The sequence below is a fragment of the Narcine bancroftii genome, chromosome 1 (assembly GCF_036971445.1).
Source record: "Narcine bancroftii isolate sNarBan1 chromosome 1, sNarBan1.hap1, whole genome shotgun sequence".
Taxonomy (NCBI): Eukaryota; Metazoa; Chordata; class Chondrichthyes; order Torpediniformes; family Narcinidae; genus Narcine; species Narcine bancroftii.
Genome location: NC_091469.1, coordinates 449,986,901 through 450,008,707, shown reverse-complemented (window position 1 = coordinate 450,008,707; position 21,807 = coordinate 449,986,901). Strand labels below are relative to the sequence as shown.

General features: G+C 42.4%; 1 protein-coding gene and 1 long non-coding RNA gene across 12 annotated transcripts in view; one reads left to right on the top strand and one right to left on the bottom strand.

Annotated features, from left to right (window-relative positions):
- abi1a (abl-interactor 1a) overlaps positions 1–15,938 on the bottom strand; it is a 91,940-nt gene extending 76,002 nt beyond the window's left edge. For 6 of the 11 annotated variants that reach the window (XM_069914555.1, XM_069914558.1, XM_069914562.1 and 3 more), the window contains exon 1: positions 15,736–15,938. In XM_069914555.1, coding sequence (XP_069770656.1) covers positions 15,736–15,852 — 117 coding nt within the window. In that variant the 5' untranslated portion in view covers positions 15,853–15,938. The remainder of the gene's footprint in view (positions 1–15,735) is intronic. The other 5 variants (XM_069914563.1, XM_069914564.1, XM_069914559.1 and 2 more) reach the window with 2 other exon arrangements.
- On the top strand, positions 15,378–20,106 carry LOC138751782 (uncharacterized). The gene is made up of 2 exons (XR_011350178.1): positions 15,378–16,066; positions 19,712–20,106. It is a non-coding gene; the product is annotated as an uncharacterized lncRNA (long non-coding RNA).
- The last annotated feature ends 1,701 nt before the right edge of the window (positions 20,107–21,807 follow it).

Below are 21,807 nucleotides of genomic sequence, written 5' to 3'. Positions count from 1 at the left end.
ATGCAGCCAGACACAAGACCTTTAATATGCTCCTGTAAAATAGTGTCAAGATGGGAGTTCTTTGTTCTCAAGGATGAGGTTAAGGATTATTAAGGGTGAGGTTTCTGGGTACTTGAAAGCACATGATAAAGTAAGATGAAATCTGCATTTTTATTGGGGAGATCTTACATGACAAATCCATTTGGAGATTTTTCAGGAAATACAGTAGCAAGCAAGAAAGCAAAAATAGGTCGGTGAAGCATTGTACAGAGGGCCCAGTGCTTTGTTAATTATTCCTTTCATCCATCCTACAACCTTTTTGTCCAATTTGCCTATCAGGCTGAGAGACTAATGTATAATACCCTGCCTTCACTGGAGGTCCCTTTAGGCACTTTCAGGTGGCCAAAATCCCTTGATGTAAAGCCGTATGCAGCTGTCGGGAGGCCACTTGAAAGTGCAGGTGCATGCGAGGTGAACTTTGTAACCCTCCTCTGGGAGGGATAATCGCCGGAGCACTGAGGTCTCCCCTGGCACCTGAATGCAGCCGCCTGAAAGCAGCTGCTAAGGGGATGACAGTCAGCTGCCGAGCGCCTGACACCCCCCCTCCCCACTGCCCCTCGGCGCGGGGCGGCCGTCCCCACACTGATCCCACTCTCTCCCCACAGCCCCGCACCGGCTTCCCCACAGTGTGGGGACTGATTTCATGAGTGGGGTGAGAGCAGGGCAGCGGGATCAGTGTGGAGATGACCCGCGATGATAGCCAGCCATCCTAACTTGACAGCCCAAGAGACAGGAGCCGGAATGCGCTAAGATGCGCATCTCGGTGCAGCTATCCTTTCAGATGGCCACCGTTGCACTTTCAACGCTGCCACCTGAACTGCAATTTAAAGGGCCGCTTCTGCTTCTTCAGGCGCATTCTTAATGGAGAATGCACCTGGAAAAGCCTATGGATAGAAGATTGGTTGACTGGCAGAAGGCAAAGAATGGGAATAAATGGGGCCTTTTTCTATCTCACTGCCAATGACTAGTGCCATTGCACCTGGACCTGCGTTGGCAACATAGCTTTTCATGTTGCACGCATATTATTTGTGGATTGAAGTGGCGGCTTTATGGCCAAGTTTGCAGATGGTATGAAGACAAGTAGAGAGGCATACAGCATTGAGCAAGCAGGGAGTCTGCAGAGGGACTTGAAAATGTTGGGAGAATGGGCAAAGTTGCAGACAGAACGCAGCACAGAAAAGTGTAGAAGGGATTAAAAAAAATAGACTTTCTTTTTAAATGAGGAATTCAGAAAGTGGATGTCTAAAGACTTGGGAGTTCTAGAGCAGGATTCCCTAAAGATCAATTTGCAGTTTGTCAGTAGCAAGGCAGGCAAATGCAATGTCAGCATTCTTTGAGAGGACTAGAATATTAAAGCAAATATGCAATGCTTCAGCTTTACAAGGCATTGGTCAAATCACATTTAAAAATTTGAGAGCAGATTTGGGCCCTGTATCCAAGAAAGCTGGAGAGGGCCCAGAAGTTTACAAGAATTATCCTAAGGATGAGAGGGTTTACATAGGACTCTGGGCTTGTAACCAGTGAGGTTTTGAAGGATGGGGGAGGAACTTATCGAAGTCCACCCCATATTGAAATGGCGGGATAGAGCAGGCGTGGAGAAGAAATTTCCAATGGTGGGAGTCCAGGACCAGCGGAATAGCCTCAAAATTAAAGAATTTCCCTTTTGAACACATACAAAGCAAGGTTTCTTCAGTCAGAATGTTGCAAATTGTGGAATTCATTGCCACAGACAGCTTGTGGAGGACATTATTGGACATATTTAAAAGCAGAGGTTGATAGGTTCTTGATTTGTAAGGGAATCAGAGATTATAAGGATAAGGCAGGAGAATGGTTTTGAGTCAAAATGCATCAGCCATGAGTTAAAATGGCTGAGCAGACTAATGGCCCATTTCTGCTCCAATGTCTTATGGTCTTGGAACATTTTAAGTGGTAAGAAGGATAGAGTCCAAGTTATTAAGCACACAAAATTTGATACCATTTAAGTGCTTTCTACGGGAAGGTTCTTCAAAAGTTGCAATTTTTAAACTTGCTACTTCAATAAGGATATCCAAAACTTTCTCCTACTCCAAGTTCTCTCCAAAGCACCAATGAAACTTTTACAGGTCAATGAAGCAAACAGGACAATGTGTATACAAAGAATCCCATAAATAGTTCAGTAGTAACTTGTTGAATGTTTTATAATTACAATCGAGGGATATATATTGGCTAGGACAGAGGAGAACCCTTATGTTGTTATAAATACTACTCCACCAACCCAAGGGGAATACTGGAGCCTTATCACCTAAATCTAAAAAGTACACATTAAAGGGCCTGGATTATATCCCTGCAGTTAGACTTCTTCCCATAACCCAACTCAAAAGAGAAGAATCATAACTGAAACAAAGCTGGCCAATTAAAGTAATTCAAAAGCAATGCTTTAGATGGAGAGACAAGAAGAGGTCAAAGTATTAAACACTGTAATTGCATAAAGTGCCGTAGTGGTTTCCCTCTGCAGTAGCGAACATTCAAAGACCCAAATCCAGTTGAGCAAAATCTCAACATCAAAGCTGACTAGCAGGGCATTAGGAAGGCCAAAGGGGCCATGAGCTATCCTTGGAAAGCAGGATTAAAGAAACCCCCACCACAATGCATTTTACACACATTAAAATCAAGTTGAATGATGAAGGATCACTCAAGGACCCAGGAGGGAATTTATGCTTCGCTGAGGTACTAAATGAGTACTTTGCATCAGTAGTTACCAAGGACATGGACAAAGTTAAGGAACATAATGTTACTAATACACATGCACTAGGGCTTTTTGGTGTTGTGTCTTTTGAGAAACATTAAGGTGGACAAGTCTCCTGGGCCTGATGGATTATCTCCCTAATTATTGAAAGAGCCAAGTCTAGAGATTGCTGGAGCTTTTACAAAGATTTTTGCATCCTCACTAGTGACACAAGATGTCCCAGTGGCTGGAGAATGCTGTACCTTTGGTCAAGAATAAACCAGGAAATTATACCAGCAAGCCTCACATCAGTGGTAGGGAAACTATTAGAAAGGATACTTAAGAATTATGCACATTTATAAAGTCATGGTCAGATAGAGACAGTCAAGATGGATTTGTGAGAGGCAAGTAGTTTCTTACCAATTGGTAGTTTTTTTTTAAGTGGTGACAAAGATGAATGATGAGGGAAGGGCAAAATGAGGTACAAATGGATTTTTAGTAAGATACGATGATTCTGAAGGAGTAGATGAAGGGGATCCATGATGAATTGATAGATTGCATACAAAATTAACTGGCTCATAGAAGACATGGTATTGATACAAGGGTGTTATTCAGACTGGAAGTCTGTGAGCAGTGGTATTCTGCAGCAGTCAGTTGGAATCATTGGATGAAAAGGTATAGAAGTTTACGAGGATGTTGCCTGCTTTAGACAGTACAAGTTGGGTGGGTTAGTAATGCAACACATGAAGATTGGCAGAGTAGTGAATAGTGCAAGGGAAACCATAGAATACAACAGCATATAGTTAAGAGCAAGGAAATAGCAGATGCAGTTTAATCCAGATCAGAGTGAGGTATTGTACTTGCAATGGTCAAATACAGGGGGGAAAAAATGTAATTAATGGAGGGTTCTATAAAGCAAGAAAATGAAGAGGGAATCTGAGGGTCCATTGATAGTTGCCATGCAAATAGATATGGTGGTAAGGTACATGGTTTGTTAGCTAAATAAAACTTTGGTTACTTTGCATTTGGAATACTTTGTGCAATTCTGGTCGCTTCATCAGAGGAAAGATGTGGAGACTTTGGAAAAAGGTACCGAAGAGGTTCCATGAAGAGGTCGCCTACTTTATAGGGCATAAAGGGAGAGAATTGACAAACTAGGGTCGTTTCTCTGGACCATAGGAGGCAACTTGATATAGATGTCCAAAGTCATGGGCAACATTGATAGATTAGACAGTCGGATCTTTTCCTCAGGGGAAAAAAAGCATCACACGAGTTTAAGGTGAGAAGGAGGAAATTTAAGGAGATGTGCAGGGCATTTTTTTTTCAAAGTGGTAAGTGCCCAGAATGGGCCAAGTGTAATACAGGTAATAGATACAATAATCACACTTAAGAGGCTTCTAAACCGATAAATAAAAAGGATATCTACAAGGTGCATGCAGATTTTTTTAAAATTGACTTGAACATGTGCTGAAATTAGCATTTCAGTAAGCCATGAAATGGTATCTTGTGGAAAATTTACTGTTAAATTAATTATAAGTTCAAAGTTCAGATTTATTGTCAGAATTCAGGCAGGATATTAATCACATACAACTCAGATTCTTTTTCCTGTGGGTCAGGCAAAAATAAAACTGTACTCCAGAAATGTATACAAAAGAGAAATATAAACCATTTGCAAACTACAATACCGAAAAATATTTAGTAATAAATATTGTGCAAAGTAATTCCTTAAACAAGTCTCTGCTCGAGTCCATCATTTAGTGACTGTACCTGAACTTGATGAGACTCATTAGGATCTAGACCTCTTTCCTGATGCCAGCAGTAAGAACAGAGCATGTTCTGTGTGGTGTGGATCCTTGATGATTGCTGCTGCTGCTCTCCAACAGCAGCATTCCATGCAAATTTTCTTGATTGTGGGAGAGTTTTTCCTGCGAGTCCTGGACGGTGTCCTGTGTGGTCCTTTCTGATCAGAGGATTTTCATGCCCCTATACCACGCTGTGATGCAGCTATTCAGCACATTTTCCACAACATATCTGGAGAGGTTTGGCAAGGTTTCTGATGTCAAACCAAACCTCAGCAAATTCCTGAAGTAGAGGTGCTTTCTTCATGATGACATTAGTGCGTTGAGTCCAGGAAAGGTCTTCAGAGACTCCCAGGAATTTAAATTTGCTCGCCCTCTCCACCTCCAATGAGCAATAGATCATGCATCTCCGGCTTTCCTTTCCTCAAGTCCACAATCAGCTCCGTGACTTCAGTGACATTGAGCACCACAAGTTTTCAATCTTCCTCCTGTATGCTGACTTGCCATCTCTTTTTCTACAACTGACTACATTGGTATCATCAGCAAATTTGTAGGTGGTGGTGTCATCATACTGAGCCACAGTCATGGGTTAGCCTCGTCCTCTCATACTTCAGCAAGGGAATCGAGGGTAGCTCTGAACAAATAAGCAAGTGTCATCTGCTTGCTGCCACTCTGACTGAAATTAGTGTGATCTTGGCTCTGGAATAGAAGTGATGTGAGTTGAACAACTCCACATTTATCTTGTAGATAAGCTTCACTCTGAGATGAAGTGAGATCCCTGCACTGAGGTTAGGTCTGTTCCAGAGAGGCAAGAAAATCCTAGATCCAATTACATAATGGGGTATTAAGGCCCAGGTCTTGGAGTGGTGGATCCGTTTTAAGGGGATGATGCTGAATGCCAAACTGTAGTCAATAAAGACCATCATGATGTATATGTCCTTGCTGACCAGGGTTTTAAGAGCCAGTGTTGAGACCTGTTGCTATAGTAAGCAAATTGGAACAGATCCATATCACCGCTCACACAGGAGCTGATATGCTTCATCTTCAGCCTCTCAAAACACCATCACTGTGGATGTGAGCGTCACTGGTCGGCAAGTTACACACCCTCCTTGGGCACTAGGCCTAATTTGAAACAGGTGGGTACCATGTCCTGCCACAATGAGATGTTGAAGATAACCATGAATACATTAACAAGTAGGTTAGTTCACATTTTTGGTACTCAGTTGGGTATTCCATAAGGACCAGGTGCTTTTTCAACATTCACTCTCCTCAAGGCAGCCCATACATCATCTTCAAATACTAACAGTGGAGGATCATCAGGAATATGAGGGTACGCAAAAGTTCTTCCTTGATCTAGTGGTCAAATTGGGTGTAGAAGGCATTGAATTCATCTGGGAGTGACACTTTGCACAGAATTTGGTTTTGTAGCAGCTTATGTCATTTAGGCCCTGCCACAGCTGTCTGGTATCCTACATTGTTTGATTCTCATCCAGAATCTCCACTTCGCCTGGGAGATAACTTTTTGTAGGTTGCACCTCTCCTTGGGTAGTGTTCTGGATCACTGGACTTAAATGCTTGTGATATGAATTTCTACAACAAACATCAAAGAGGCATAGAACAGAAACAGTCCCTTCAGTCCCCTGGCCTGTACCAAACTTTTACATTAGACAACAACAATTTTGCTTGCTGAACACCTTTGGGGTACTGACCATGAAAATCACCTTAAAATGTTCCTATCACATAATCTTTTTAGATATAACCAGTTTTTGTGATTTCCTATCATATTTCAATCCTAATTTAAGCACACAAAACCATAAAGTGCAACATGTCATTGAAAATTCATATTCTGCATTTGCACTTCTTCCCTGCTGATCTTGGTGCAATCTATGATGAATGTGGCAAAAGTTTTTTTGTTTTTTTTTTTTAAAAACAGGAAATTTTAACATGGAAAAGGGGTATCAGGGCAACTGGAATCCATCAATGTCAGCCAACTATTATTGGACACTGACATGAGAGGCATCAGATGCTAAGTGCAAATCCAGTGGCAAAACTTTTTTAGATCAGCTGAATTAATGCAATGGATCAGCATCATTCAATAAAAGGGAATGTAAAATTTCTCAAACTTCCTACAGCATATATGAAATGATTTTTGGGTTCAGCTTGAAGTTGTCTATCATAAATCGCAATTTTTCCAGGAGGCAAACATTTTTTTTTAAATATAAATTGTCCAGTGTTATTCTCCCTAGTTCCATTGGCCTGCTCCCAGACCCTAACCCTCTGTAGCTCATCCAGGTATATATCCAAACTTCTCTTAATGTTAAAAATCAAGCCCTGAATCACCACTTCAGCTGGCAGCTTGTTCCACACTCTGCATGATACAATTTCTCCTATTTTTCAAATCTCCCCTAACCTCAGGAGGAAAAAAGCCTGCTTTCATATACTCCATTTCTCTTCTTTCTTTGGCTTGGCTTCGCGGACGAAGATTTATGGAGGGGGTAAAAAGTCCACGTCAGCTGCAGGCTCGTTTGTGGCTGACCAGTCCGATGCGGGACAGGCAGACACGATTGCAGCGGTTGCAAGGGAAAATTGGTTGGTTGGGGTTGGGTGTTGGGTTTTTCCTCCTTTGCCTTTTGTCAGTGAGGTGGGCTCTGCGGTCTTCTTCAAAGGAGGCTGCTGCCCGCCAAACTGTGAGGCGCCAAGATGCACGGTTTGAGGCGTTATCAGCCCACTGGCGGTGGTCAATGTGGCAGGCACCAAGAGATTTCTTTAGGCAGTCCTTGTACCTTTTCTTTGGTGCACCTCTGTCACGGTGACCAGTGGAGAGCTCGCCATATAATACGATCTTGGGAAGGCGATGGTCCTCCATTCTGGAGACGTGACCCATCCAGCGCAGCTGGATCTTCAGCAGCGTGGACTCGATGCTGTCGACCTCTGCCATCTCGAGTACCTCGACGTTAGGGGTGTGAGCGCTCCAATGGATGTTGAGGATGGAGCGGAGACAACGCTGGTGGAAGCGTTCTAGGAGCCGTAGGTGGTGCCGGTAGAGGACCCATGATTCGGAGCCGAACAGGAGTGTGGGTATGACAACGGCTCTGTATACGCTTATCTTTGTGAGGTTTTTCAGTTGGTTGTTTTTCCAGACTCTTTTGTGTAGTCTTCCAAAGGCGCTACTTGCCTTGGCGAGTCTGTTGTCTATCTCATTGTCGATCCTTGCATCTGATGAAATGGTGCAGCCGAGATAGGTAAACTGGTTGACCGTTTTGAGTTTTGTGTGCCCGATGGAGATGTGGGGGGGCTGGTAGTCATGGTGGGGAGCTGGCTGATGGAGGACCTCAGTTTTCTTCAGGCTGACTTCCAGGCCAAACATTTTGGCAGTTTCCGCAAAGCAGGACGTCAAGCGCTGAAGAGCTGGCTCTGAATGGGCAACTAAAGCGGCATCATCTGCAAAGAGTAGTTCACGGACAAGTTTCTCTTGTGTCTTGGTGTGAGCTTGCAGGCGCCTCAGATTGAAGAGACTGCCATCCGTGCGGTACCGGATGTAAACAGCGTCTTCATTGTTGGGGTCTTTCATGGCTTGGTTCAGCATCATGCTGAAGAAGATTGAAAAGAGGGTTGGTGCGAGAACACAGCCTTGCTTCACGCCATTGTTAATGGAGAAGGGTTCAGAGAGCTCATTGCTGCATCTGACCCGACCTTGTTGGTTTTCGTGCAGTTGGATAATCATGTTGAGGCTCACCAAAGCCTTCGACACCGTGAGCAGGAAAGGGCTTTGGCAAATACTAGAGCGCATCGGATGTCCCCCAAAGTTCCTCAACATGATTATCCAACTCCATTTATACGTCAATCAAATCTCTCCTTATTCTCCAATGCTCCAGGGAATGAAATCCAAACTTGTTTAACCTTTCCCTGTAACTCAATTCCCAGAAACATCTTTATAAATCTTCTCTGCACCCTTTCATTCTTACTGTCCATACCCAGATTCCCCTGTACTACTGCACTCCACAGAGCCCTACCATTTACCATGAATGTCCTAACTTGGTTAGTCCTCCCAAACACATGTCTGAATTAAATTCCATTGACCATTTTGCAGACTTTTTCCAGCTGGTCCAGATCCTGCTCCAAGATTTGAAAGCCTTTCTTGCTGTCCACTACACTTCTAATCTGCAAATTGTGACCAAACTTGAGGCAGTCTGATAAAATAATTCATTTTTAAACCAAAATAGCACCAAATGACATTCATCATCTGCAGTAGCAACCAAGAATTAGTGTGCAAAGCACATGCACAAATAATATTTAGCATGGAATATTAATGTATTAACCACATCCTGAAAATTTTAGAAACTCACTGAAGTTAAATTAGTTTACATTTATCGACATGTACAGTGAAAAGGTTTGTTTTGTGTGCTATCAGCAGGGAGTAGGGTGGTAGTGGGAGATCAGTTTAAATAGAACAGAGCAATGGGCAGGATTATTATAGTTGTGCAAGGTTCATTCAGTAGTCTGATAGAAGTGCAAAATTTAGTCTTGAACCTGGAAGTGCACTATTTCACACTCATGAACATTCTTCTTGATGGGAGAAAAGTGTGTGACTGGAGAACGCCATTTCATTGGGTTGCACTTGTACATTCGAATGACAATAAACTTGAATGGGACGAGTCCTTTGGTATAGAAGCAGCTTCTGTGGCAACAAGAGATAGGCATGGTTGGCATAGCTGTTCGCGCAACACCTCCACAGCACCAACAATCAGGACCGCGGTTCGGCATTGTCAGAGGTTTGCAAGTTCTCCTTGTGTCTGCGTGGGTTTTCTCCAGTGGCTACCGTTTCCTTCCCACCGTTCAAAAATGTACCAGGGTGTAGGTTAATTAAGGGGGAAATTGAGCACCACAGACTCGTGTGCCGACATGGCCTGTTATCATGCTGTATGTCTAAATAAAGATGAAGTCAATGGCAGGAAAGAATGTTTGTGTGATGATCTGAGCTGCACTGACAATTCTTTGTATCTTAGTTTTGGGCAGAGCCGCTTCCATAATCGCACAATAATTCATTCTGACAGTGTACTGTCAACAGTACATTTGTAAAAAAAAATTTGCTGTGATACCAGGGACATGCCAAATTTCCTCAGACTCCTACATAGAGGTGTTGGTGCTCCCTATTGGCCATCGCATTGACAAGGTTTTTCCAGGATAGGTTGAAGATATTTACTCATACACCATCATTCATGTGGTCAGAGAAATGAGGTCAGCGGCTCGCTCCTTCGTCTTGCTGATATTGAGGGAGAGACAAAATTCAAATCACAATCGACACCAAAATAAGATTACTCACATTCAATTTCTCAGACACTGATACACAACATCCAACTTTGATGTAGCCACTAATTTAAGCACCACAAATAGAATCTGGCCATGAAATTCTCAACCCACAGTTCTGTACGCCACTTTGATTTACCGTACAACTTTTCACTTTGAGACTTACTCATGCCCATCTAAATGCAAACCAGAAGCAACTTCACTAACATACCAATTCCCTTTGAAGTTGTTACATCTTTAATTGTATGTCAACTGTGACTACAAGCAGCAAAAGGAAGCAGATGTTAAAAATAGTGTTCCTCACATTTCACACACAGGCAGGCAAAAATTTAACAGGAAGGAGGGGTGGGGTGAAGAAATGCATACCCTGATAGTTTTTTTTAAATTATACCTCAATAAAATTGTGCCAAGAGCCAAATTTAGTAGATTTTGGAGGAAGTTGTACTGACTGCACTTCCAATGTGTAGTTGCACTCCATTCAGTTAAATTTGTGGGACAACTACAAAACCAATATTCAACTACAAAAAAAAAACAGAAGATGCTGGAAACTGCTGGAAAATTTGCTGTCCGGCTGCATAATGGCCTAGTGTGGCATGCAAAAAGTAGTCTAGGAAGCAAGCCATTGGAGAGCAGAAGCAACCATGAAGGATCTATACCACCCAGGACATGCTGTTTTCACTGCTATCATCTATAGGTGCCACAAGACTCTTACCACAAGATTCAAGAACAGTTGTTACCTCTCCACCTTCAGACTTCTAAAACAACAAACTCAGACTCATTTAAGGACGCTTATTTTGCACGTTATTTATTACTGAATATTTAATTTTTTTCTGTCTTGCATTTTTTAAACATTTCTTTGTTTACTTTTCTCTCTTTTGTACATGGATTTTCTCCAGTTCAGTTTTTTGCTGTACTGATGAGTAGAAATTCTGCCTGGCTCACACGAAAAATCTCAGGGTTGTATTTGAAGTCATGAATGTTTTCTAATAATAAATCTGAAATGTATTAAACAGCCTCATTCATGCATATTTGCTGTTTATAGAGTCATGAAGCCAGAACAGGCTCTTTAGCCCAACTCTTCCAAGTTGATGTCCTGAGCTGGTCCCATTTGTCTGCAATTGGTCCATATTATTCTAATCCAGTGGTTCTGAACCTTTTTCTTTCCATTCACATAACACTTCAAGTAATCCCTATGACATAAGTGCTCTGTGATTAGTAAGGGATTGCTTAAGGTGGTATGGGAGTGAGAAGGGAAAGTTGAGAATCACTGCTCTAAACCCAATTGTTTCTGAAATATTTGACTGAGAAAAATTGTCATTGGCCCATTTCGTTTGGAGTTATGAAACCATGCACATAATGAGTCAATTATGTGCAATTAAAAGAGTCATTTTCAAACTTTTTCCTTCCACTCACATACCACCTTAAGCAATCCCTCACTAATCACATTTATGGCATAGGCATTGCTTAAGCTGGGATACCATTTTAGGGGGCAGTTTGAAAACCATTGTACTAAGGCCATGACAAGGGGTTGGTGTAGCAGTTAACACAATGCCTTTATTGCATCAGGGATCAAGGAATGGGTTCGAACCCCATGCTGTCTGTAAGGAGATTGTACATTCTCCCGGTGTCTGCATGGGTTTTCCCCAGAGACTCCACTTTCTTCCCACCATTCGAAACGTACTGGGGTTGCAGGTTAATTGGGAGCACAGACTCATGGGCCTAAATAGCCTGTTACTGTGCTGCATGTCCAAATTTAAATTTAATTTAAAAAGATCTAGAGCTAAGTGGTCCAGGCAAAAGACAAATAAAGGAGATAAAATGTCCATTTAGCACTTCTAGCTTTTCATCAACAGTCACGTGTTGCGTCCTGCCATCGTTGAGCAGGGATATCTTCCTGGAACCGTCTCCTGTTAGCTATTTAATTGTCGACCAACATTCACTAGAGCGAGGGCTTCAGAGTTTTGATTTATTAGTTTAGCAGCAGCATGTGTCTTAGCAGTCCTACACTGCAACTTCATCAGACTGGAGCTTAATTTTTAATATATGCTTGGTGTTCTTCCAGGCACATCCTTCACTGAACAGTCAATTTCATTGCTCGATAACAGTGATGAAATGGATATTTCTTCAAGTTCACATTTATTGTTGTCCAGTACAACCTGAACAGTTCCTGGTTGGGGAGGGAGGGGGCAGGAAGAGAGATCCTCTCTGCCACTCTTATGGTCCTATGAATTGACCTCCAACCCAATTTTCAAAAGCAACTGCAGAACACTGTGATGCAGCCAGCCAGGATGCTCTTAATAGAATTCCTATAGAAGGTTGACTTGATGGTGGCCGGAGGCCTTGCCCACTTCAGTCTTTTCAGGAACTGTTGCAACTTTCTGACAAGTGAAGAGATGTGTGTCCACAATAAGTTATGTGAATTTCAAGGAACTTGGTGCTCTCAACTCTCTCCACTATTGAGTTATTGATGTAGAGTGGAGGGTTGTCATTCATGGTCCTCCCGACATCCACAATCATCTTGTCCACATCGACTCTCACGTTGATTCTCGCACCATACCATGAGATTTTCCATCTCTTCTCTGTAATGCAACTCATCGTTGATGCTAACGAGGCCAACTAATGTTGTGCCATCTACAAACTTAATGACTTTTGGAGCTGGTCCTGGCAATGGAATAATGGGTCAATAGTGTGAACAGGACTGGACTGAGCACACAGACAGCCCTGTGATACACCTGTGCTCAGCATTCTGCTTCTGACCCAGACATAGTGGTATTTCTCATGGTAAGTCCAGAATCATGTTAGAGAGGGGTGTTGAGTCCCAGTGAGAACAGCTTCTCCACCAGTCTCTTGGGAATTATCATATTAAACACCAAGCTGAAGTCAATGAACAGCAGCCTGGGATACAAGATGTCATTCACCAGGTGGGTCAGGACGAGGTGAGGGGAAGGGAACAAAGCTAGAGCATCATCAGTGGAAGGTTTCCTTCTAGTGGCAAATTGAAATGGGCCCAGCATCTCTGGGAAATGCTCTTTGATGTATTCCACCACAAGATGCTCCATCCATCTTAAGAGCTGGCTTAAGAAAATAATGCACCAAATAGCTTATCTCTCTTTATTCCATCTAGTCAACTTAGAATAAAAAGTTCAATTCACAACACAGTTTGAATAGTGGTAAATTATTTCATTGCACAAAATAAAGCTTGGAAAGTACATCTTATGCCAAAAGTCCTTCTAGGAGAGCTATATCAACAGCTTGTATTCTATAATATGAAAGTTGGAGTGAGAGGAAGTACATAATATTTACAACTGCACAAAATTGAAGTCATTGAGACAGAATATAAAGCAAGGTTTCAATTATAGTCAAAATTGATACAGAATATAAAGCAGGGTTTCAATTATAGTCAAAATGAAGGACAAGTGGCAGTAAACAAGGAGAGTCAGAATGAGTGTTTGGAGTGATAAATATCATTGCAATTGGTAAAGAATGCAAGCTAACAAAGTAAAACTAAATCTGTAGTTTAAAATATAATTTTACTCACATTATATACTGCATGCAGGTATCATTGTACTAAATGAAAATTATAATGGCTACAAAATCCACACTCATCTTTTCCACTCCAACCACATTTACACCACAGCCATACAGGAAAAAATCTAGAACAGTCATTAATGACATTCTATGATTCATCCTGTCTATTACCCCACCCTGCCAATGTACCCACCAATTTTAGCTCTCCTCTCAACTGTCAAATTTAAGTACATAATATGTTGAAATTACTCATTTCATTCCTTTTTAACCAGAGGCTAGGCATTGTTGAGGCCTCCCGCTTCATCCACCCTCCCCAATCAATCCAAAACCCAGAATATATGCCAAAGCCACAACTCCATTAACCCTTCTTCTGCTGATCTTGTCATACTGCTTCCCATATTCAGCCCTGAACAAGTCAGTTTCTTCCAATAAAACTTTGGGAAGATTGGATTCAGGCTTCAGCCCCTACAACGATTCCTTCAGCTCAAACAGAACAAAAGACCTGACATCTTGGCTGCCAGGTCTTGAAACTTTTCCAATCCTACCCTGCAAAATGACATCCAATCCTTTCTTCTATCTTGCCCCCATCTCAGCTTCTCCACAAACAATTATTCAAGTTCTGAATAGACTCCACAAGAGCTCTCTTCACCTGTCACCCATCTTCCATTGAATTCATTTAAATCCCTGCTCCCCATTTTCTAAAACACACTTGCTTAGCTCTTGGCCCTATTCTCAAAGGGAAAAATAATGTACAAGAATTCAAATCTCTTCAGAAAACAATCTCTGGTTATTGCCAACCACCCTTACTCGACAACATTCCAATAACTCTGCTGCCTTCAGCTCTAGACTCAAGTCCAAGCCTTCAACCCCTGGTTACCAAAATCTAAGTCAACCTAGACTTATGTTCACATCTCTGAGCTGCTATAAAATAATTGATTCAGAAGCAAGACGTAACAGTTGAATGCAAAGCAGCTGACCAGAAAACACTTCTTTGAGACCTTAAAATTCACTTTTGTTTTTCTTTAACTGTAAAATTACTGAAAAGGCATTTAGATGTTTGGGTTGAGAGTGCGATGCAGGGTAGCAAGGACAGTAGTGGAAAACAAGGTAAAAGCAGAAACTTCAAGGGCACCATTTGCTAAATTGACTTACAGTAGCTCAATGTACAAAGCACAAAATTGAAAAACAAAATTACTTAAAACAAAAAAGTGGATCCAGGTCAAATAGAAATCAAAGAGATAAAGTTACAAAATCCACTCAAAAAGAAACTCAACCCAAACTAGACTCAAGAACAACTTTTAGATTTTTTTTAAGCAGTGCCACTCATGGTAAAGGAAATGTTTTGCAACCAAAAGATAAATACATTCCTATATTTACAATCTGTACAGTACTACTCAAAGTGCTAAAAAATTTTTTACAAACTGTAGCCCAGAGGCTGCCAACCAAGTTCAGTTGACAAGTTTGTCTACCTCTTGCAGCCTCTATTTAGCGGTGATATTTCCGTCCACGATCGTCCCGCATATTTAGTGCAGGCTAATTCCCGGGTGGAGTTTGGCATCTGATTTGGTTAGTGGCGATCTCGGAATTAAAGCAGACCAAATAGCGCACTCTAACTATTGAGGAATGCGGGTAGATTGGGGGTGGGGGGTGGGGAAGAGAGAGAGGATTTAAAATCGGGCCGAAGTGGCAATTCCGCTGAGAAAAAGGGGAAGCCAAGCCTTAAGATGTACTCAAAAAGAAAGTCAACACGAAACAAGGCTCGAGTCTACTCTATGCAATGCTTAAGTTTTGGTCGGGTAGTGCCAAATTCAGACAAGGTAACGCTTCATTGTCAAAAAGATCAAACCCTGATTCAGTCCCTAAAATCCAACACCAGCTGGGTCGAACAGTGCACATCCCTTTAGCAATTTTCCCCCAAAGGGCAAGAAGTGACTCACAAACACAAAACGGGGAAGAGAAGCATGTCGAAAGAACAAAAGCATACAATAAAATTACAAAACTGCAAGGCGGACGCATCCACAGCGAGTGGAGGAAATGAGTGGGAGAGTGAACACCGCCGCCTGCCCGGGAATGAGTCAACTGATCGGCACACCCTCCGGGGTGTTAAATCCACCAGATACCCCTCACCCAGTGAGTTTCAAGCCACACACCGCCGAGCCTCCCGCCTTCAACTTGGGACCGAAGCCGAGAGCTGCGGCGCCGGATCAAGCGAGCAACCCGGAGGCGTGGGCCGGCTCGCCGGCGCTGGGACACTGTGAGCGGGCCCAGGTCGGGCTGGGAACTGGGCGCCGCCGCCGCCGCGGTGCCCTCTTCACCCGCGATTTTTCCCTTGCTCTTCAGCCTGCGACCAGCCTTTACCTGGACATAGTTGGTCTCGCAGTAATCAGCCACGCGACCCAGGTTCTGGTAACTCTCTATCAGCGCCCTCTTGCCGGCGGGGATTTCCTCCTCGAGTAACATCTGCAGCTCTGCCATCTTACATCTTTCTGCATCGCTTTATTACCCGCTCACGACTGCACGACTTACTCCCTCCCAACCGCGCCGGGAACTCTGGGATTCCACGCCTCGTCCTCACACCCGCACGAACTCTGACCCCTCCGTAGCCGCCATGACCCGGCAGAGCATTCTGGGTGTTGTAGTCGTATCCAATCCCCACGGCACTCGGCCGGTCTCATAGCATCCAGAGGAGGTAAAGATGTACTTGCTGATGTTTCGGGCCTGAGCCCCCTTTTCAAGGAATAAGCAAAAGCAGGAAGGCATCACAAAAAAAAAGGTTAATTGGAGGTGAAAGGGGAGATTTTAGCTCTGTGAAAGGAAACCGAGGGAAAAAGAGAGAGAGACTGAGCGGGGAAAGGCGACGGGGCAGAAGAAGAAGAGGAGGGTTGAACGGAAATGTTAATGCCATCCATTTGAGTGCGCCCAGGCAGATGATGAGGTGTTGCCCCTCCAATTTGCAGGTGGTCTCAATCTGGCCATGCATGAGACCATCCACAGACACAACAGCAATGGGATAGGAAAATGAAATGGGGGGCTACTGACAGATCCACGATATTACGGCTGACAGAGGCGGGGTGCACAACAAAGTGATCTCCCAGTCTGTGTCCAGTCTCTCCAATGTAGAGGAACACTGTGATCCCTGCAGATTCACAAGTGAAATGTTGCTTCACTTGAAAGGACTGTAAGGGGCCCAGAATGGTGCTGAGTGAGGAGGTGTTGGTGCAAGTAGAGCATCTCCTGCGGTCACAGGTGTGGGTGCTGAGGAGGTTAGGGCTGATATATGGGTAATGAAGGAGACGAGTATGAGTGCCAAGTTGATGGTGAGAGAGGGAAAGCCACATTGTTTCTGAAGAAGGAGGACATCTGGAATGGAAGACCTCATTCTGAGAGCAGATGTGATGGACAAGGAGGAACTGAGAGAAGGCACTAAAATCCTTACAGGGGACAGGTTGTGAAGAGATGCAGTGGAGGTAGCTGTGGGAGTTGGTGGGTTTGTGGAAGATGTCTGTTGAAAGTTTGACTCCTAAAATGGAGACCGAGGGATCGAGATAAGGGGGAATTTTGCTAGAGGTGGACCTAGTGAATTTAGGGTTGGGGTGGAAGCTGGCAGCAAAATGGATAAGGTCAACAAGCTCATCGTGGGTGCATGAGGCAGCACCAAAGTAGTCGTCGATGTCACGGAGGAAAAGTTGAGGGGCCTTGTCTGTATAGACTTGTATGGATTGCTCAACATAGCCAATAAAAGCTAGGCATAGCTGGGACCCATGTGGGTACCCATGCTACTCCTTTGACCTGGAGAAAATGGGATGAGTCAAAAGAGAAGTTATTGAGGGTGAGGACAAGTTCTGCCAGTTGGAGGAGGGAGGTGATAGAGGGGGACTGGTTGAGTCTATTGTCCAGAAAGAAATGAAAGGCTTTTAAGTTTTTGGTTTGGGGGATGGAGGTGTAAAGTGATTGGATGTCCATGAGGCAATCGAGTTCATTCAGGGAACTGTAAGCTGTGGTAGTCGTATGCTCATTCAAGTCCTGTATTTCCGACTGGTACCTGACATTTCAACATCAGGCCTTTTTTGAGACAAATCATAGGTTAAGAAAGATCTCAGCATATTACTACAGACACTGGAAATCTGATATAAAGGTTGGAGGTGCCCATTAGAAAGGAGTATAGAAATACAGGAGAATGTGTATGTGGTGCTATCAATTAGACCCGACAGACCAGTCGTCAAGATTAATAGGCTATAAAGTTAAAGGCATATCTTACATGCTGATGGCCCAATTCCAAGGCACTACTGAGGGAAGGAATTGAGCAGTATCACCTTTATTAGAAATCCTGAGGGGGAGGAGTTACAGTATTAGGGGCGGGTCAACCAGTACAATGGATGGATTACAACAGGAGTTCCTAACCTGGGGTACATGTACTCCCAGTGGTACATTTGCACTTTTCAGGGTGTACATTGGTACTACTGTAGAATTCACAGTGTTGTAATCTGCAGTCAGATTGCACAATGTTGTGTTTTTTTTATCCTTAATTTTTAGGGGTACACGGGAACCTATAAAAGTGCCCAAGGGGTACAGAGGAACAAAAAGGTTGGGAACCCCTGGATTACAGTGTTCCACCACAGTGAGCACATTGAAAGTATCAATGCAGTATGCAAAAGGGCTGGAGAATGAGTAGGACATGGAGTATCCATCAATAGTAAAAGCATTCGATGTTTCAGGCTTGAACCATTCTTCAAGTCGGGCAAAAAAAATCAGTAATCAAGTTATACCTAGCTTTAAACATTGTTAAAAGAAGCATCCAGTATAAAAGCAGAGAAGTTACAATGAATTTTCTTAAAGCACTGGTCCAGCCTCTGTTGGAGACTTGCCTACAGTTCTATTTGCTGCATAACATCAAGGATGTGAGGGCATTAGTGAGGATCTAGGAAGGATTTATATTTTCCAATGATAAACTAAAATATTTTTATTAATTTCAATAACAGTAAATTTGTACAGTACAATTATGGAATGTGCCACAGGAAAAAGATAAAATTGAATAGGGTAAGGAAAAAAGTGCCTGGTCATAGATAGGGGACCAAGTGATGTAAGATGTATGGTGCACAGGAGAGTTGCTTCAGTTCTCCTATGAACCAGCACGTAAACACACCAGATGGCAAATCTAGTCCATGACTAACTCTTTACTTGGCCTAGTCCCATCGACTTGCAGCTGACTATAGCTGTCCATACCCCCTCTGCCACCTCCACTCCCCCCCACCTCACTCTACACTTTAAGCTTTTTATGATTCTATGTGAATATTTCAGGTGTAGGGCCTTTTATCAGAATCAGGAGGAGTCAGAAGTGTTAAAGAGATAAACTGAGCCTATTCCCCTTAGTAGATGGTTCCCCTCTTGTGGAAGAAGATGTTTGCTGGTACATTTGTGGCATGATTGTTACTTGCCTCTTCTTGTGCATTACCATATCTTGATGAGGAGTTATGAATGGAATTAAGCAATGCAAGATTATCAAAGAGCATTCTCACTTCAACCTCCTACTTTAAAGGTACCATCAAACTGAATTTGGTTCTGTTGGTGAAGGTTGAGCAGTTAACTGCTAAAAACGATGAGGAAGCACTCACAATGTCTCGGAATGCTCTTTAACAATTTCTACAGTTGCATATTAGAAAATATCCTGTCAAGATGTATCACACATTGGAAAGGAGCTTCTCTGCCCAAGATTGCCAGAAACTGCACAGCTCAGGTCATCATGCATTTGAACATCTATGCCTTCAGATGTCTCAGGAAAGCTACCAACACATTAAAGGACTCATTCACCCCAGGCATATACTCTTCTCCCTCCTTCCATCGGGCAGAAAATACACGAATTTGAAAACACGAACCTGCAAATTCAAAGACTATTTTTTTTCTTGTACAGATTCTTGTTAGTTAAAGATGAGGTCCTTGGACTGTTTTAACTGTACTTTTCCCCACACCCTCAATTCATCTTTGCGTCACTATACCTTGTACTTTTTTTTTGGCTGCATTACCTGCTGTACCTAAAATATGGTGCATTTGCCCGGAGAGCATGCAGAACTAAACATTTCACTGTATCTCAGGGCATGTGATAATAAAAATTAAATTCACTAGTTTGAATATGGATATGCATCCTCTTGATATTCTCACATTTCCCACTGCCAGTCTTCTGTCAATGTGATTCACTTCAATGTGATATCAAGAAATTGTAGAAGGTGTCATGGACAGGGCCATCAAGCAGCATTTACTCTCCCATAGTTTGCATGTTAAGGTCTAATTTGAATTTTCTAGAACCATTCAGCTGCAAACCTCTTCATTTCATCTCCAGGCTTCAAGACGCATCGACCAAAGAGCTGAATTTGCTTGGATTGAGTTTTGCCAATTTTCCAGAACTTGAAGTTGTGTCACCTCTGCATGCATCAAGGAATATAAGTGAAAACAAATGCCCTTTATGTTGGTGTATTTACTTTTGTTCATATTTTTTTCTGTTGGAGTACATTTTATTCCACATTGCAAATTTTGGGTAGCAATTTGTAATTTTACAAGACCGTCATAATATGGGGGCCTACCCGGCACAAAGCCATGCTGACTATTCATGATGTCCATGTTTTTTTGAGATGCAAGTCAAATCTTATGCCTAATTTTCAATAATTTCAATACTACTGATGTATGGCTCACTAGTTTGTCCCTGTTGCACTTTAAATAAAGGAACATTATTCTCTATTCTCCAGTCTTCTTGCACCTCACCTGTGGCGAAGGAGAATCCAAAGATCTCTTAAGGCCCATCAATTTCTTCCCTTGACTTCCTTAGTTTCTTGAGATAGATTCCATCAAGACCTGAAGACAATGTTTTTCAAGACCTCCTACGACTCCAACTCATTAATATTGTCATGCCCTAAAATATCACATCCCCCTCCCTGATCGCAACATTGTCATTGACCTTCCTCTTGGTAAAGTGATGTATTTATTAAGGACTCCGTTTCTTGTACTCCATAAATTCCCTCATTAGTCCTTGAGTTAACTTATCCTTTTCCTTGCTAACCTTCTTCTTCTATAAAATGCTCCTTAATCCAATTTTTGCCAGTGACGTTTCATGTCCCATTTTAGCCCTCCTTATTTCTTTCTTTCTTTCTTCCTTTATACTCCTTGAAGACTGTGAAAGATTTCAGCTTTGAAAATCTTACACCAAAAATTTATTCAGATATATAAAGAATGAAAGAGAGGGAAAAGTGGACATTGAACTGCTGGATAATGATACTGAAGAAGTATAAGTTGTAATGGGGAACAAAAAAATGGTAGAAGAACTGAATACTGTCGATATTTTCCATCAGTCTTCACTAGTAACATTCCAGAAATTTGAGAGAGTCAGGAGACAGGACTGAGTGTAGTCGCTATTACTAAAGAGAAGGTGCTTTTGAATTTGAAAAGGCTAAAGGAGGATAAGTCACCTGGAACAGAGGCATTGCACTCCATGGTACTGAAAGGTAACTGAAGAGATTATGAATGCATTGGAAGTGACCTTTTATGAAATGCTAGAGTCAGTATTGGTTCCAAAGAATTAAAAATTGTCAATGTCACCATTTTTTAAGCAGGAAGAGTGGCAAAACACTGGAAATTATAGGCTCGTTAGCCTAATTTCAGTGTTTGGCAAGTTTCCAGTATTCATTATGAAGGATGAGATTTTGAGGTACTTGAAAGGAACCAGGCTGAAGTCAGCCTGGTTTCTTTCAAGGGAGATCTTGCCTCACAAATTCATTGAAGTTCTTTCAAGAAGCAATGAGCAGGACAGATAAAAGGAGAGCCAATGGATGTAGTTTACTTGGATTTTCAGAAGGTCTTTCACAAGCTGCCATACTTGAGGCTGCTAAACAAGTTAGAAGCCCTTGCTGTTACGGGAAAGGTTCTTGCATGGATAGAAGATCATTTGACTGGTAGAATGCAAAGAGTTGGAATAAATGGGACCTTTTCTGGCTGGTTGCCAGTGATTTGTGGTGTTTCACAGGGGTTGGTGTTAGTTCTGCTACTTTTTACACTATGTAAATGATTTAGATGACAGAATTGATGCCTTTGTGGGCAAATTTGCAGATGATACAAAGATAAGTGGCTGGACATGTAGTAGTGAGTCTGCTGAGGGACTTGCATAGGTTGGAAGAATGGGGAAAGAAATAGCAGATAGAATATAGTGTTTGGTCATGCACTTTGGTAGTTGGAATAAAGTAGATTATTTTCTAAATGGGGAGAGAATTCAGAAAGAAGAGGTACAAAAAGACTTGGGAGTGCTTCTGCAGTATTCACTAAACGTTAGTCAGCAGTAAGGAAGGACTGGAGTATAAAGGAAAAAATACTGAGGCTTTACAAGATGTACATTAAGTTTACATTTGGTGTATTGAGAACAGTTTTGGGCCCCATATATGAGGAAACATG